This window comes from Myotis nattereri (genome assembly GCF_964212035.1).
Source record: "Myotis nattereri genome assembly, chromosome: 3".
In the NCBI taxonomy this organism is placed as follows: domain Eukaryota; kingdom Metazoa; phylum Chordata; class Mammalia; order Chiroptera; family Vespertilionidae; genus Myotis; species Myotis nattereri.
The window spans coordinates 162,493,584-162,513,043 of NC_138077.1; the positions used below are offsets into that span (position 1 = coordinate 162,493,584).

The 19,460-nt window shown below is 38.0% G+C and overlaps 1 protein-coding gene across 1 annotated transcript in view; it reads right to left on the bottom strand.

The window, feature by feature from the left end:
• The window catches only part of LOC308517138 (serine/threonine-protein kinase TNNI3K), a 283,922-nt gene that overhangs the window by 71,980 nt on the left and 192,482 nt on the right, over nt 1-19,460 (bottom strand). Inside the window, exons 20-21 of the mRNA XM_081088195.1 lie at nt 17,580-17,712; nt 2,986-3,095 (exon numbers count right to left, since the gene is read on the bottom strand). Coding sequence (XP_080944321.1) covers nt 2,986-3,095; nt 17,580-17,712 — 243 coding nt within the window. The remainder of the gene's footprint in view (nt 1-2,985; nt 3,096-17,579; nt 17,713-19,460) is intronic.

Here is a 19,460-nt window from a genome sequence, read left to right on the forward strand (position 1 = left end):
ATGCTGGTTTCCAAGGCTTTCTAAAATCTGATCCCATTTTACTAAGAGGACTTTCTCCCACCTCTCACTGTTTTTCAATAAGCATTCCCATCTCCAATAGGCTGGCATTTTCATTTTCTTTTATCTTTATGGATCTTGATCATGGTTTATCTTTATGGGTCTTCACTAAGAAGACACACATGCAAAACAGTAAGGTGCCTTGAATTCAAGAATTGAGGCAAAAATAGACATAAGAGAAAAAATGAGTAGTGAAGTTGATGATCTAAAAAATAATGACCAGGACTGCATGATGTTACTGTCTTAGATCTAAAGATGAATTGTTTCACATGGTGTCTGGTATAAGCCTTAACCCCTCAGTGGCTACCATGTTTCAATAACTGAGTCTCTCCCCTGTGTATTCTCACAACAAATCTGCACATGTTCTCTTTTGGGGGGACTGTTTTTTTGTTTGTTTGTTTGTTTTTGTTTTTATCTCTCACCAACCACCTTCATTGAGCAAACTACTGTTTATGTTTATGATCTCAGTTCAAATGTGGTTTCTTCTAGGGAGCCTTATCTGACCTGCACTAGCTCTGTGTTCCCCACTTGCTAGTATTCTTTAGTGTGTATTCTCATCTAATCTTTTTCCCTCTATCTTAGCTTGTACTTTAAAAAATGTTCATATGCTTATCTGGTTAATCTTCATTTGACCGCTAGGCCTTAAACTCCATTGAACGCATATCTCCATGGAACCCCCGCACCTATTCCTGGGGCTGCATACAGTAGAGACTCAATAAATGATTGTTGGAGGAAAGAACGAAAACTAGCCCATTGTTCCCTTTTTCTTCACTATCAGCCTACTGACATGGTGAAGACCGTACTGGGCCATGTAATGACGACTCAGGCATGTCACATACAGAAGAAGATCAATTTCATAATGCTGAAGAGGATACCATAACCAACCCAGAGTCCACCTGAGTGACAAGCCCAGATGTTGCCAATTGGTGACTTTAATTTCCTACTCTGCTTTCTCCTTATTCTCTTCCTTGAACCTCATCCCCAGAGCCCAGACCTATGTTTGAAAGTCTTCACTGCTTAGCAATAAAACATTTCCACTAAGTACTTGATTTTTGGCTTCTTAGTGTATATGTGTGTGTTAGTGTGTATAATATATTCCCTCTTTTGGCCCTATCCTGGTTCTCTTTATCATTTCCCAATCTGTTACTTAGGCATCCATTCTACCCCCAAAATACTTTTAGAAGCTTCCAATGACTGGCTTTTATCCCCAAATTAAAACTTCCATATGTCCCTTACCTATAATCATGAAAAGTCAGTTCATAAAAGCAAAAGGGATTCCCTGGACTGTTATTTTGTGTTATACCTTGGAAGAGCTCATATCCCACATACAGAAGGAAATTCTGGAGTAGGTATCTGGCATATTTATTTCTAGAGAATATATCTAAAGTTCATATGGAGAGACAAGGAAAGCTTATCCCAAACTATCTTAAGTCATGTAATTTTTAAGACATGTTTTTCTGGACATCAAAGTACAGATGAGATGATTGGAGGCACTGATAAGCAATAGTGATATTCATTCATTTACTCAACAAATGTTTTTGAGCATCTACTAGGTATGGTTCTGGGTGCTGAGATTATAACAGCAAACAAAACAAAAGTAACACACAAAAACAAGTCCCTGATTTTATGAAGCTAACATTCTGGTAGTGAGAAAAGATTCTACACAAATAAATATGTAATCTGTCAGATTAAGTGGTCAGGAGTAGAAGTTATTTCTTCTGAGATACTCAATTCATGTCCCATACTAGTCTTCATTTTTCTTCATAAGAGTTCTCTGTGCACTTGTGGGATTGAGTATGGACTTGATCTGGGTTTTGCCTTTTGAAAATGAATAGGAAAGTTGCCTTCTCCTTCCTAACATCTGGACTGGGGCTTCTTCTATTTCTCCTGTGGTGAGATGCTTCCTGGGATAACAATAGCCTCCCTCCCTTTTTCTGCTCCTTTCTTTGTCAAAGAGAGATAAAGTGCCTGGGAAGGATCAGAAACAAAGACCTATAAGAAAAAGACAGCAATAACGAGGGTGGTTGGAGCTGGATGAATAAGGGCTGTTAGGCCTTTCTGTATAAGGAGCTCCAGTGTGAAGAATGTGAACTAATTCTCTCCACTCAGAAGAATCAATGTGGACTGACGTCTAGACACAAGGAATTCAATCGACAACAAAACCGACTGTCAGAGGGACTCTTAGACACTGTACTAAACTGTGCTCTCGGGAGAGAAGTTATGGAATCTCCTCCTTTGTCAGTCTCTGAGGACAAAGTAGACATCAGTCAGCCTGGTACAAAGAAGAATTCTTTCCTGCAGACAGATGTTCTGCAATTTCATTCTGGGATTATGTGACTATTTCCTTCTACTCTCTTAGATCAATGATCATATTTTAAAATGGTTACATATCGTATTTTACTTATTCCTTCCATAATATCAATCCCTTCATTTGAACTCTAAATCTATGCTCTTATCCACTTTATCACAGCCACTCAGAGAAGGACTAGGGCCAGTCTGCTGCCTCCTTCTGGACCCAGTGCTGTAGGGCCCTTTTGTCCCGGGGCCTCTGCCCCAAGGCCCACATCTCGGGCTAAACTTGTGTTTTTTTTTGTTGTTGTTTTTGTCTTTTTCCAGAAAATGACTAAATGTGGCTGAAGCGTAGTTAATAAAATTGAAGCTGAGATGAGAGTGTGAGTCATCTGTCATCCCCTGGTTTTTCTTTTACTAATCAGCTGTGAGAAACATTTCAAAATCAGAGAGCAGCAGCAAAGAAATATGAGATACTCAGACTTCTTGAGGCAATTAGTGATGAAGGAGCAGAAGGCAGATCAGTCTTCCTGCCTCGACAGCCTTAAAATACACCCTGAAAGAAGACTTTGGTGTTACACTATTTGTGACAGATTTTGACCATAACACATTTTCTAGGAGGAAATAGAAATGACTCACTTCAGGACATGCATTCCACCCTCGCATCAGCAGAGATGAGATGGGCTTGGGAATCGAATAGCCAATGGGAGGTCTGATGTGGTGGTAAGCCATGTCTGCCGCTGCTGCCGCTGCAAACCAAAGGATCACGTCAGTTTTGAAGCTCACAGATTCATTTCAAGAAACATATGAACAAGCAACAATAATCAAGGATCAATCTGTACATTGTCAGGAGAGAATCAAACAGGATTCTATGGTTATTTTTAAAGGGTAAACAAAACATTGGATAATTTGATACTGAAAGTGTATCTTTATAAATTCATTCATTTGGTTGTTCAATCAACAAATAGTGAGCAGAAGGAATATAAACAGGAGCAAAGGAGCATACAAAGGAACATGCAAATAGCAAGTGATTGAGTGTGTGTGTCTGAAGGATAGGGTAGGTACATAATATTATAGGAAATAACGACTGGAAGGCAGATTGGACCAGACTGTACAAAGCCATAAATCTCAAGCTAATGAGCTTACTCTATACATAGCAAGACATGGGGTGCCACTGAACTTTGCACTTTGAATAACTTGGGCAATATAGGTTATTTTTTTAAGCTCAAATCCCTAGTTACAAGAATGTTAGGATTTTAATTTTTAGTATTTACAAATATTAAAAATATCAGACTTCAGATTCATCTTTTTAGCTAAGACCTTAACTCATTGATTGAACTCCCTGGTGCTGCCTGCCTGTTTGGATTTCTAAATATTGCTCATCACGAACTCCCCATTACTGTGTTATGATTCTTGGGACTTTGCTGCCGATTACTGATTGCTGATTATTTTTCTGTTCTGCAACTAGTGATTTCTCTACTCCCTTGGAAACCAAGCTGATAGCTACTTTTATTAAATACATTTTGTATCAGGCATCATGGTATTTACAGACATAAGCTCTTCCAGTTCCTCTAAAAACTGAGCAAGGTATGGTGTGTGTTACTGTTATGTGTGGGGTGTGTGTATATAACAAGTTTTCAATTTAGAAAAAAATTAAATATCACTAGTAGTTGCTGCAGCCCATAGTTCTAGATTCCATGCTCTCTTGAGCCACTTCACATTGAAAATACTTTGTGAACAATACATGAAGCTCTTTTTATTCCCTAGAAAGACTGCTCTGAACCAGTGGGAGGCTAAGGTTCAGGGCATTGCTGCTTCCTGTCTTCTAGATTGTGATGTCACAAGCATCTGTCTATGTCTTAGTGCCTTGAGGTCTGACCTCACCCACTACTTCTCCATCTCAGTTTTCTCCAATTAAATTCTGTTTATAGATATGATCTAGTGAAATTATATGCAGTGTAACTTAGTATTTATGGGTCAGTCAGAATTAGTATCTAATTTTGCCAAATGTAAAGTTTATACTTATTCTTTGTAGAACTTTAGAAAATTAAGAGAATTATAAAGGATAAAATTTTATTCAGAGGAAACAAGTGCTAAAATATTTTGAATACTTCTTATATAATATTTATATAATTGAGTTTATGTCTAATATACAATTATGTAATACTTCCCCCCTTAAATTAAATATAAGCATTTACAATGTTTTTAAAATTCCATGTTAACATATTTTTAATGACTCTACATTTAGTGTGATTTGCTTAATCATTCCTCAATTTTAAGTTGCTTAAATTTGGCTGCAAACACTTCAAAGAATGTCTTTTCAATATGACTTTCTTGATTTCACAGATTACTTCTGATATTTTGAGAGGTGAAATTAATATATCTAAGAGGATAATTAAAGATGTTTAATACATCCTGTTCAACTGTTTTCCTGAATAACTGTGCTATATTATAAATTCAATACCAAGTGTGTAAGAAGGTTTTTATTATACCTGCATCAGAATTAGATTTTCTCACTTTATGATAGACTCTGCTAATATGAGAGGTAAATATATCAGCTCATTTGCAGTTGTTTAAATTTTGTTCTTTGACAAATATAAGGCTTAATATTTTTCCAAACATTTATTATTTGTCTTTAAAGTCTCAGTTCATGCCCTTTACCTGCCTACCATTTTAATATTTCATTTCAACAGCTGTTCTAATCATACAATGGTTTCAGATAGAGGGCAGTCAAAAATTTCATTTCCTCTTTTCTCTCCAATTCCTTTGTAGAATAGTAGCACTGTCACATTTGCCCACGATTTCTAGCACTATCAGATAGAGTTATGGTTGCTAACACCGAGGGGGTAAAAAGACCAATCAGATCATATGCAGCAAACTTAACATAAAATGTGTCTTTTGTGCTACAAAAAACTAGGCATGTTAGGCTCCTTCCATCAGCTACTTCTATCTTTCATTATTTTTAGAATGTGGCAAATAAATAAGCAAACAAACTGATGACCATTTGGATATTGTTGAGCTGGAGCAGCTATAAGCACATAAACCAGTGTTGTGCACATATTTAAACTAATTATACACATCCTAATGGGTGGGGAGGGACTATTCATAAAGTGTGTTAAACTCAGATGCAGGTGCCAAACGTCTCCTCTGAAACTCTTTTAGACTCTGATATCAAGCATATAAAGTTGCTTGTTTGCTTCTTGGCACTGCGTCTGGAAAATCAGTTTAAGATGAATGATATTTAATTCTTCATTATTCAAAGTAGATTCTGCAAGGCCTTGGCATCTCCTTCTCCTTTTTGCTTTATGCACTTGTGGCAGTGGTACTACTCATTAGCCCCTCCGCCATAAAGCAGGCAATGCTACATGAGGGGTCATGGGATTGAAATTTGTCACCTTTGAGATTCTCTGTCAATCTTGCCTAAGTAGCCATGCTACCCTAACAGCTGGGAAATTTTCTGGTATTCCAGATTCAGAAAAGTTACTGTAAGCTCATTAATCATATTTTACCTTGATTGCTATATGAAATATGTTAAATGATTTATGCAAATCTTGGTTTTTACTTTCACAAAGAAAACTTTGCTATTAAAAGGGAATAAGGCTACATTAAGAATATCAATAACTTTGTATTGAGCACCTATTCTTTCATCAGCACTACCCTGAAATAATTATCAATAGTTTAGTAAAGCTTACCATCTAGCTTCTAGAGTAGGGCTGTTGAATAGAACGTTTTGCAATGATGAAAATGTTACTCTGCGCCATTCACAATAGCATGTGGCTATTAGGCACATAAAAATATGGCTAGTGTAACTGAGAAGCTGACATTTTAATTTAATTTAATTTTGATTAATATAAATTGAAATAGCCATGTGTGTCTGATGATGTCCATATCAGACAACACAATTCTAGAGCATCATTGTCTCTCACTCCCATTATCCCCAAAGCGGTTGAATTAAACACAATGTTGTGAGTCAGCCTCCAGGGTTTACACAGCACTGCTCTTGATCTGTGGATTCCAGTGCTTCATTATTTTTTAAATCAAAACATTATCAAGAAAAGCAAAGCTATGAATGGAGATTGCCAGGGTTGTCTCTCAAAGGAGGCCAGTGAAGAAGAGACCAGGCATTAAGCACAACATGTGATAACCTTCATTCATTTATTCATGTGAAAAAATGTATTGAACATTCTATGTGAATGATGGTAGGCTAAGAAAAAAATAAAGTGTTACAATTTTCAATAAAATATGGTAAATAGATGCTTAATTAATGAAGAAATGAGCTACTGGATTTTTCCTCTGTTTTTCATGGTTTCCTTGTGAAATGTGATTTCTTTTTCCTGGAGTCCTCTTCCCTTCCCTCTTTTCTTGCATTACATCTACTGTCACTTAGGTCATAGTTTAGATGATCTCTAAACTATGGGTATCCTTCCTGTGCCCTGCCACAGCACCCAATACTGCAATGGCACATAATGCTTTACACTGCATCACCTCTTCACTTGTTTGCCTCTGCAAATACATCACAAGTTTCTTGAGGTCAGTGACTGTGTGTTTTCACCATGGTATTTCCTGTGCTCAGCACAGTGCTAGGCAATTACAAGGCATTCAATAGATATGCACTGAATGAATCAATAAATGCGATAGTTCAAAATAAGGGTTCACTGAAAATAACATAAATCATGGTAAATAGAAGTCAGGAAACAGTATTTGTACAAACAAGTGAAGATGAAGGATTAATGCCAATTAATATCTTGCTCATTATTATGTTTTTAGGACCGAGAATAATTCCTATCCACCAAGAAACATTGCAGAATGAATATAATGTTTAGTTTAATATCAACTTACAATATAATTAGGTCAGTTGTTGAGATCTGGCAGCATATTTATTTCATAATACTATCTTTTGTTCAAAGCCTTTGGGAGGAGGGGCTTCCATAAACTGAAGCAGTATGACTGTTAAGAAATGCCCTTAACAAGAAAATGTGGAGGCTTAATTTCCAGTCTGGCTTTACTTTGAACTCTCTGGAAGATCCTAATTAAGCTAATTTGCTTCTGTGAGTCTTAACTTCTAGAGAGCAGTTAGAACATAGTGTAATGGTGACAACCATAGGCTTTGGGGACAGGGAGCCATACGCTTAAATTTTGGCTCTACCTCTTACTAGCATGTGACACTGAGCATATATCTTACCCAAATAGGATCCAAACCACAGGATACCCTTGGAATTAGAAGAGACAGAATACATAAAGCATCTGACACATTGTCGGTCCCACATAGGGTTAGCTGCTGTTGTTGCTATAATTATTACCTACATCACCAAGGGTCTTTCTGATTCCTTTTATCCTGAGCCTAGAGAATTGTTGTATGTTTTCTGTCCCGTCTAGACCAGAAATCTTAGTTCCTTTTGGGGTTTTCTTTGGGCACGAACACCAAGTAAAACATTGCATTGTGTTACTGTGAATTACAAGGCTATAAACCACGGCCATTGTGGAGAGGATGACTATGCAGCTCTTCATGATGAACTTAATTAGCTATGCATTGCTTATGGATAAATTGGTACTAGATTTTGAATCCCTAAAGTAATCATTCTCTTATTCTCATATGTTTTATAAGAGGAAATCTAGGCATGCACATTTTAAAAAGGAGAGCAATAAAGTACCACGTTTTGTTTCCAAGTTTTGACTAAGAGAAAATTGCCAGAATGTTGTTGTTTTTTCCAATTTGGATTGTGTGTACGTGTGTTCTTAGCTTCATTGTTTTTAATGGGCAGGGTGTGGTGAAACAAAGCACAGGCATTCTACCGTCTCAGCAAGAGCGAAGACATTCTTTGTTGAACTGACAGTTTTCAATGATGTATCACCAGAGCGTAGAGCATCTGAGAGAGACCATGAGATTGCAATCTTGAGATTGTACTAAGAATGGCTTAATTTTTTAAACCACATCCCATTCTCATTACAGACTGTCAGAAGAATAGATTAATTTGCACCATTGTCTGTTCTCATTGCAATCTTTGTCAGTGTAATGAAGTATTGGAATGTTAATATCAGCTATATTCATAGAAATATCACCATCCGTTGGACCGATTTGATCTGTGTAGTTATTGGCTGGCTCCGCTCTTCTCAGGGAAAAACTGATAAGGGTTAGCGCAGCAAACATACGATTTCAGAACTTAGCTCACTCCCATTTTCCTATAACATGACAACACACAGTCCACATCATCCGTGTGCTTATGCCTTTTGAGGTTATTATATGTAGGATGTTTTAGGATCCGAATCATATATGGAGAAGAACATAATCATCAAATATTTAAGCATGGGTAGCAAATGGCTATAAATATGAGACCTATGATATAACTGCGTCTCTAAATGTACTTCAATTCGTATTTTTTAAAGCCATATGTGAAACATAAAAATGTCTGCAAGCCATATTTGGTTCCCGGACTGCAGTTTGCAACTCTGAGTTAAAGTCTCAATATGAAGTCTCACCCAAATCTGGCTAGAATAAATTGGCAGATGTTCTTAATTTGCTGTCACACTGCAGACTTAGAGCCTGGCATTAAGGAATCCCAGGGCACAGAGTTGAGTCTCCTCATGAACCAGCTGGCATCACACAGGAAAACAAAAGGAAAACGAGAGGCTCTCTTCTTTGGCCCCAAACTCTAATCTGAAAGTGATCTGCAAAATTGGTTACCTGGTTAGAAGAAAATGGATTGGATACAATTTATATTGATGGATTAATTCATCCCAGATTTCTTCTTTAGTTTTTCATGACATATCAGGGGTGACAGGCCCAGGGGAGAAATCAAATTGGAGAGGCAGGTGTTGGTTTCTTTCTCTGATGAGTATCCAAGACAGTTCTTGTTTGCCAGGTCATACCAGCTCCTTTTTTATTTTGCCTGGTTCTTTCCTCTCTGCTTGGCTTCAGACATTGGCTCCTTCTCCTTCTAATCTAATCATTTCTCTCACAAATTTGCTCTCTTCCTATATTCGTCATGCTCCTGCTGGCTAAGCCAGAAATCTGTAAGTCATCTTCGACCTCTTCCATCTCCCCTCCCCCAATGTGCTCCCACCTCAATCTATCAGCAAGTCTTATTAAAGTCTTCTGAAGCCAACCTCTCCTTTCTCTTCCGAAGCCACTACTCTAGTTAAGGTTTTATACATCCTCTTCTTTATTACTTGATTTCCTTGCGTATGCTTTGAATCTCTCCAATCCAGCTTTTGCTTTGTAGCATTTTAAAAATAATAATATAATGGCACTATTACCCTACTTAAAATCCTACAGTGTCTTTCTCTGTTGACACACAAGGCCCTTTCGCCGCCTGGCTCTAGTTTTACATTTACAGCATGTCTTGCTCCTGATCCCCTTTTAGTCTCTGATTCATCCCTGTTGTATTACAGTGGAACCTTTTTTCTCAAACTTAATTCATTCTGGAAGGCCGTTCAAGAAGTGATTTATTAAAAAAAATGAATCATTTTTTTCCCGTTAGAAATACTGTAAATGGAATGAATGTTCTAGATCCCCTAATGATTCATGTTTTAACCTTTCTTATATACAGTACATGTTTACTCTACTGTTTAATCTATAAACAAATACTTCTTTTCTTAAATTTATGAGCCACCCCTACTAGCATTAAAGGAATCACTTTCAGCGCTGGGTTCAGGGGTGTCTTTCAGGAGGTCAGTGTACAGCATCTGGCTTGTTCACATATCACTGTCTCAGGAATGTTGTCACTGGCTAATTGCTTTTCCTTTATCCAAATCAACAACAGTTGTTTTTTTAACTCTTCAACTGCCTGTGATCATTGTTTCTTTCACAACCCTAGCAACATCAGCACTCTTGCTGGCCTCTTTATGTTTTAAAATTGTGCTAGTCATCCATTTCACCAGCAACTAAAGCAAAAACAAACAAACAAACAAAACAAAAACGAACGAACAAACAAACCCACAAAAATATTCACAGCACAATTTCCTGTGATGTTAAACACAGGAGGGTTAGTGGTAAACGGACTCACATTCTGTCCTGTGTTGCTTGAGGGATGCTTTTTGTCAAGCTGATGTATCAGCATGAAGGGGTTGTCAGAAAGAGAACCTAAATTTTGTTCCACAACCAGGACATCTTTCCTGTGAACAACTTAGTCCAGAACTGAATTGTTCAAGATGGGAGACGTTGGAGAACTGAGGCTTGACTGTGTTGGTGGCTCTCTCCTACCTCTGCACCTCGTTCATGCTGTTTGCTGCTGGGACACCTTCTCTGTCTCCCCACTCTTTACCTATTGAATTCGGACTCATCTTTTAAAGATGGAGTTCAGGTATCAGCTGCTCTAAGAATCCTTCCCTGATATCCTTTTGCCACCACCAGTCTGGGCAGGAGACCCTCGTGGGAGCATCATAAGCACACAGTGCTTCAGTATAGTTGGGCCTTCTCTGTCCTATGAGGGCCTGGCAAACCCTATTCCTTTTTGTTCTCCTCTTATTCTAGCACCATTCTTGGCCAGAGGAGCACTTAATGATCACCTAAAGACAATAATAATAACAGCTAATACTTATTTATTGAGTGTTTACTAATGCCAGCCACCATCCAAACCCTTTGAGGTAGGTCTCATTATTATCACCACTTTAAAAAGAAAGAAACTGAAGTACTGAACTACAGCTTGTGTAAGTAGCTTACATGATGTCACAAGATTCATGCTCTTACACATTATGCAAATGTTCTGTAGCCCATACACTGTTAGCCTGGAAAATTCCTTAAGAATTGAGTTAATGGCCAACATTCTAACATCTTTAAATTTTTAAACAAATACATAGAAATTAGTTGATATGGTAACAGTGAGCAGGCACCCTATGTTCCTTCATGGTGCTATTTGGCTGGAGTTGTGAGCCCCTGCCCCATTGCGTCAGAGCATGTGATTTCCTGTTCATCACACTGTGCTGGGTAGAACACTTGCCTGCTTCTGCTGGCCCTGTGGGCATAGTTATTTTGAAACCTGGAATTATAAGGTTAAGTTAAAAATGTACTATGTAAAAGAGACCCTGAATACAAGTCTTTCTGAATGCATACCCATTACCTGCAGAAGAGTCAATGCTAATATTTGTGCCCTACTTTTATATTTCTCCCAGGAGATAGGATTCTGCCATATCCAGGAGGGTGAGCCATGTGTAATGTTGCTATTACTGTAATTGATAATGCTGTCCCACATTGTAGTCATGGATTTGTTCCTCATGGTAAATGGCTAATATGCAGCTTATACTGAATGTGATGCTTCACATGATTTATTGCTAAACATATGCTAGATTGCCTAACCACTGCAATGATATTAACAGTCTCGTTTCTTGATGCATGGCCACTGTCCCACTTTTAAAAATGCAGCATCTATCATAGGCGCACTCTCTTTCTAATAACGTACTATAAATTCTAATATCTGGGATATTGGAATCCAGTTATTCTTAGGCAAGACTTTTAACTGTTCTATTATGTAATATTCTCCTCCAAAAACAATAAATGTTTCTATGGGTACACGAGAGAGGGAATCTCCATCTCTTTGAAATATTCATTTTTTAATTTGCAAAGTATAATAAAGAGTAGAGAAAACAACAAAACCGTATGAGTGAAATGTAAATACTATGATGACTTAGGGCAGGGAGGAGACTGAGCTTAAGTCAATATTGAAGAACTAAGGAAGATGTTTTTGGAAGAAGTAATATTGAAGACCTAAAGTAAATTGGAGTTAGTATGATGAAAAGAGGGGCAGAGTATCTCTGACAAATGACATGGACGTGAGAGGAAATGGGGCATGTTGGGGAAATGAAATAGAAATGTGGCTGGAACATAGATGAGAGGCTGCAAGTGGCAGCAGGGAGATGCGGGAGAAAAGCAGGGTCATAATTATGTGGATTGTTTTTAGGAATTTTGTTTTTATCTTAAGAGCAAAGAAAAAACATTAGAGATTTTAAGTAAGGGAAGCCAGATGATCAAATTTGAGTTTTTAGAAAGCTAAATCTAGTTATAGAATGGCAGTTGGTGAGGAAAAAATGCTGAGCAAAACTGGAGACAAGGATACCGCGTATGATACTGTGCAGTAATCTGCATGTGAAATAGAAAGTGGCAGTAAAGAGGGTGGTAAGTGAATAGATTTGACATATTTAGAAAGTGAGACTGAAAATAAGCAAAGTGTGTGTGTGGGGGGGGGGCGGGGGGATGAAAAAAGGAAAGAAGAAAGGGAGGGAGGAAGGAAGGAAAAAAATAGGGAAAGAGAAGAGCCAAGGCGACTTGCAGTGCCTGTATGGGCTTCTTGGAGAATGAGTTCCACCCAAGTATAGAATCCTAGGAAGCCTGAACCCTGTATTAGCCTTTGCCCTTATCTTTCATCTTACATTTGCAGAGTTTTCAATTGACAAAGTTCAGTCACAAGCATCATCTCATTTAACCCTCAAAGCAATCTTTGTGGTGTCATCATTAACTGAATTATTAAAGAAGCTGCAAAAGGGCAACATATTGAAGGCACCAAGAGAAGGCAAGAGCCACTGGAGTTGGGGAAGTTAAATGATACAAGCAAGGTTAGGGTCTTGCAGGGCATATTAAGAATCTTGAGATTTAATCCTAAGAACATGGGAAGTCATAGAATAACTTTAAAAAATAGTGACATCATCAAGTCTGTTTTTAAACTATCATTCCAGTGTAGGCATAGGGACTAAAGAGGAAGGGGGGACAAGAATAAAAGGGGAACAGTCAATAGCTATTGCAGTAATTTAAGTGACCAAGATGGCAGTTTAAACCAGGGTGGTGGTGGATAAAACTTCAAGAAGTAGGTAGATTTGAGTTATATATCTCACCACTTTGTTCAGTGTTATACTGAGGGTCCTTGCCTTGTGAGAGAGGCAAGAAGAAGATATAAAAGACACATGGAAGAAATAAATAAAATTTTCTTTATTCACAAGTGACCTAATCTTCTATGTGGAAATCCATAAAGAATGTAGAAAAACACTACTTGAACTGATAAGTTAATTTAGCAACTTTGCAGGGTACTAGGTTGTTATTTAAAAATTTTAATTATATCTCTATACTATAAAAGAACCATTGGACATTGAAATTTAACAAAAAATAGCATCAAGAAACAAAATACTTAGAAGTAGGTCTAAAAATGTGTGCAAGGTTTGTATGATAAAAACTAAAACACACTGATGACAGAAGTTAAAGAAGACCCAATGAATGGAGAGATACACCATGTTTATCATTTGGAAGACCCCATGCACCCAAAGCAATTTTAACAAAGAAGAACAAAGTTGGAGGGTTCATATTTCATTTTAAGACTTACTATAGTCTATCAATAGTCTGGTAGTGGAACAGAAGAGTCCAGAAATACATACACATAGATCTGGTCAATTGATTTTAAAAAAGGTACCAAACATACTTAATGGAGATAGTTTTTTCAACTAATCATGCTGAAAATTGGAAATGTATATAAAAAAAACACCAGTAATTAACAAAAGAATAACAAACTCAACCAATACCTTGTACAATTTTTTAAAAAGGACCTCAATCTTGCGAATATAAAACTTAAACCTATAAGTTTTCTGTAACAAAACATAAGAAGAAATCTTTGTGCCCATTGGTGAGACAGGAATATGTTGTTAGGATACACAAAAAATTTGACTTAATTATTGATTAAGTAGATTTTATTGAAATTAAAAAATTCTGCTATTTAAAAGATATTGCTAAGAAAATAGGGAGGTAAGCCACTAACTAGAGAAAAATACTTGCAAAAAACATAGTAGATGAAAGAGTTCTACCTAGAACCTAAGAACCCTTACAGCTAAATAATAAGGCAATTTGAACAAACCCTTTACTGAAGAAAGAGATGTGAACAGCAAATAAACACATGATGAAAATATTATCAACATCATGAGTTATTAGAGAAATATAAAACAATACCACAATGATATAGCATTATACACTTACTCTAGTGACAAATATTTTATCTTAATAATTAAAAAGTGCTGGCAAGGATATGGAGCAGCTGAGATTCTCATATACTGCTGGTAGGAATCCATAATGGCACAAACACGATTGGAAAAACTCTTACCATAAGATCTAGTAATCCATCTCATGTATTTACCTAAGAGTAATGAAACATCCATACAAAGACTTGAGTGGTTTTATATATTTTTTTAAAAATATATTTTATTGATTTTTTACAGAGAGGAAGGGAGAGAGATAGAGAGTTAGAAACATCAATGAGAGAGAAACATTGATCAGCTGCCTCCTGCACATCTCCTACGGGGGATATGCCCGCAACCCAGGTACATGCCCTTGACCGGAATCGAACCTGGGACCTTTCAGTCCGCAGGCCGACGCTCTATCCACTGAGCCAAACCGGTTTCGGCAACTTGAGTGGTTTTAGAAATCTATATAATAAAGAACCAGGGTCCTAACGACCGAAGGCTTGACCAGACTGGAAGTCAGTGTTGGATTGCTATGGCAGCCCAGCACTGACTGGGGCTGCTGTGGGCACCCCAACCCAGCAACTGACTGCCTAGGGGGCTGCAGATCAGGCCCTGAGAGAGGCCTGCAGAGAGAGAGGCAGGGTCTGATCCGTAGCCTCTGTGGCAGCCATTGATCAGAACTTGCCTCTCTTTCTCTCCTGGCCTGACCAACAGCCATGCCTCCATTTTTTTCCAGGCCTCCACCAGGGCTGCTGATCAGCCCACCCTTCTGATCTGGCCCCGTTGATAGGCACAGAGACACTGACTGGCATAGAAACTGACCAATCAGAACCAAGTATGGGTGAATGTAAGGAGCTAATGGATGCCTAGGAGGCAGAGCTTTTGACGCTGACTGGCATAGAAACTGACCAATCAGAACCAAGTTGGCCAGCAGGGGAGGGCAGTTAGGGATGATCAGGCAGGCAGAGGTAGTTAGGGGCGATCAGGCCAGCAGGGAAGGGCAGTTGGGGGTGAGTTCAGACCAGCAGGGGAGGGCAGTTAGGGGCAAGATCAGGCTAGCAGGGGAGGGCCATTGGGGGTGAGATCAGGCTGGCAGGGGAGGGGAGTAGGGGGCGAGATCAGGACAACAGGGGAGGGCAGTTTGGGGTGAGAACAGGCCAGCAAGGGAGGGCAGTTAGGAGCAATCAGGCAGGCAGGCAGAGAGTAAGGGGTGATCAGGCAGGCAGGCAGGTGAGTGGTTAGGAGCCAGCAGTCCCAAATTGTGAGAGGGGTGTCCGACCGCGGGTTTAGGCCCAATCCCACAGGGTCAGACATCCCCCAAGGGGTCCCTGTTTGGAGTGGATACAGGCCCCATGCACGAATTTTATGATAGGCTGGCCACTAGGCACTTAAAATATAATTTATTTAAAATGTATATGATTTAATTTGAAGACAGCCTCTAGTTTTATTAATAATATCCCCAAAGTGAGAATAACTCAAATTATCATCAACTTGTCAATGAATAAACACAATGGAATATCACACAGGAATAAAAAAGAATTAATTACTGATCAGTGCAACCACATAATTCCATTTATATGGCATTCTGGAAACTGTAAACCTATAGGCACAGAAATGAGTTTAGTGGTTGGCAGGGACTGGAGGTGGGAAAAGTGGATTAACTCCAAAGAGGCACTGGGGAACTTTCTGAAGTGATAGAAATGCACTATCTTGTGATCGTATTTGTGGATATACAACTGTATATATTTATTAAAACTCATTTAACTGTCATCTTAAAATGATAAAATTTACTGTATATAAATTATACTTTAATAAACTTTGTTTTTAAAAAAGATTATCACAGTATAAATGATAAAAATGGTGGCTTGAGCTAAGATGGTAGTGGATGGGGTAAGTAGTGAATAAATTTAGATGTACTTAGGATATAAAATCAACATGAGTATATGAATGAAATGCCAAAGAATATGAGAGAGAGGAAGATGTATCTCTTTCTTATGAAAAATGCCACAATATGTCTAGCATTACTGGATTCTTTAGAATAAGTGTTTTGTTTTTTTTACTATAGCTGCTGGTCTTGATCAGAATGAAAATTCTAAGGGTAAAGAGATAGCAGCAAGTCAGAGCAAGACATTACTAATGGCAATGTTGGTTTAATTCAAAATAGAGTTCTTACATCCACACTATAATAATGGTAAATACCATCATTTGGAACCATGAAAAAGTATATATAGAGAGATAAGGACAATTAAATAATCATTGTACTCAATACCTATGTACAGACCACATAATCTGTGAAAAGCTCTCCATTAGACACTATGCAGAATGTAGTGAAAGAACATATGGTATTAAGGGGAAAGATACCTTGAAAAGAAAATATAAAATGTGGCTTTTGCTCTGTACATAAGTGCTAATCATTATTGTGATTCTGGTTAAGACTTTAACTCATGAGTATACACGTTTGTAAGATTTGTCTTTCCCTAAGATCACTTTTGACTTTATTCTTCTGATATATGGTGATAGGCTGGCCACTAGGCACTTATGATATAACTTATTTAAAATGTATTTATGATTTAATTTGAAAACAACTTTTCATGCATGCTTGGTTTTGGGGGATGCAAAGTCCTTAAGTACTTTCAGCATAATGGTGGGCACAGTAAGTAAACACTGTGACAAGACCTGAAAGACTTCCAGATACAGTGGCGAGACAGATGCAAATGAAATTTACTTTAAACCTCAAATCCTGTAATTAAATTCCCTACCTCCCCCACCTCCATGGACATAGTATATTATCAACAATATTAGGCTCACCCACAAAGCCCCATTTTTGGAATGTATCCATATATGTAACACAAAATTGTTAGGAAAAGTAATTCTCTTCTTGACAGGTTATTTTTACGTGTTGCTACTTTCAGCTCACCCCTCCATACACACTAAAAAGGCACTTTTGAAATCTAATATCAAAAGATAAGGATTGCACTGTCCACTTATTTGTACCTACATGTCACATGGCCATCGTCATTTGCTTGTTTTATTAACAACAGGTAAATTGAAGCACTGAACGTTAATAAAATATACCTACACTTTTGTGTGCCCATATCTAAAATCACAGAATTAGGTCATTATGTTTTTTGGATTGGGCATACATCTTAAAACAATTTGAGATTGTTTATTTACCTCTCACCTTGACAACCCACCAAGAATACTCATTTTTTTTTTTTTAGGGAAAAAAAGTGTTTCTTGAGATTGTAAAAGTGCATGGAACTAAGGAAAACAAGAGAAACTTTCATTGCAGCCTGGCTTACCTGGCTTGAGATGAGCAAATGGAATTTCGCCGGTGAGAAGTTCCCACAGACACAGAGCGTAGCTGAAGACATCAGCCTTGATGGTGTAGCGTGTGCACTGCGTGAAGACCTCAGGAGCCATCCAGCGGAGGTTCTGTGCGTGGAGAAACATCCACAGGTCACTTACGCACCGTGTGTCTAGTTCTTCCACTGTAGAACAGTGTTCTTCTTAGTGAGGACTTGCTTGTTAAGTGTTTTCCCAATATTCTCAAAAGACAAAAACGTAAAATAACCTTGACACTGTGCTACACTCAATTTGTCCAATAAATAATGTGTTTACTGTTCCGTTTTTCAAAAGACATTTTTTTTAATCATTGGAAGATCATGAAATCCATAATTTTTCCAAAAATATTGCAACAATAGGAATCATCGAGTTTCCCCGTTTCTTATTAAGTGATGATCAACAGCAGAGCTTTTGTTGTTTTTGTTTATCTTTGATCATCTTTCCCCCAGAAGCCTTGTAAGTTTCTGAATGGCAAGCCTTGATGTTCATCCAGGAAATCTATATTTCCCTCAAAGTGAATCTACACACTGTGGGAGGCACCGTCCCTCCTTTAGATTTGTAGGTTATAATTTAGGAAATCACTAAATGAGGCCCATAAATAGTACCCTCATGACTAAGGAGAGAAGAGGCCTCTGGGGAGTGCCCAGAATAGACTATGAAGTAGATTTCTCATGGGCAGGATCAGGTCTGTCTTACCTCCTTTGTTGGCCCAGACATGTTATTTCTGAATGCTGCTTGTGCAATAGCCCAGAAAGAAAGCCCATGATATGTTACAAGTCAGTTTCTCTGCACAAAACTCTATCCTCATGTTTAGATGGCATTATTTACATTCTTTTCTCTTGCAATTATGTGGTTTTCAGTTTTAGATATCTTTCCATTCTGAAATGCAAATGCATAAATTTGGTTTATTTGTGGCTTAGGCAACAGCTCTAGATTTTGAGTTAGAAGATGCATCTTCTAGATTTGGCTCTGCCACTATTTGGGGCACTCTGGGCAAGTCTCTCATGCTTTCAGGAATTTAGATTCCTCGGGGGCATAATAGGAGGAAAAAAGCCCTTCAGCTCTAAAACCCCTTGGCTCCATAATCATAGCAATGAACTTCGCCAAACACCTTCTTTCTTTGTATTTCCATGGAAGGAAACCAGAATTTTTACTGAAATTCTGTGTGTAGTGCTGGCTGCTGGTAATTCTTTTGAAGTGTCTATCTTATTTTGAAATCATGCATAATTATAGCTTTCCAAGAACATCTTTATTCCGATTATGGTCCTCACATGCTATTCCTCCACACGAGCTTTCAAATTCCAAATAGCCTCCTTTTATACAGGAGATTATGCGTTGTGTCACAACATTGCCTAAGTGGGAGTAGGCATACAGTATGGCCGATTTTTCATAGGCAGGTAATAGAGGAATCAGCAAACTTACATAAGGCCATATAACTGGTAAGAAACAAAATAGTCTTCACAATAAACTTAGAGTAGTGCTGTGCTTAAAGACTACACGCTGCTACCACAATAAAAGGATGTAACTCACTGTTGGTGAAATGCAATTCAATTCCATTCAATGAAAGTTTGTTTAGTCAGAGAATCTCAACTGGCCTCATTTTAGACTCACCTGAGGGAACTTTTAAAGGATACAGGTACAAAGACTCAATACTAGGCCAATAAAATCAGAATTTCTGGGGACTGAATTTAAATAGTATACATTAAAAAAGTTTCCAAAGTGATTTAAATGTGCAACCTGGGATGAGAACCACTGTTTAGCTATCTCTATGTTCCAGGTACCAGATGAGGTCTTTGTGTCCTATCAAAAGAGGACACACTTTTCACACCATCCTGATA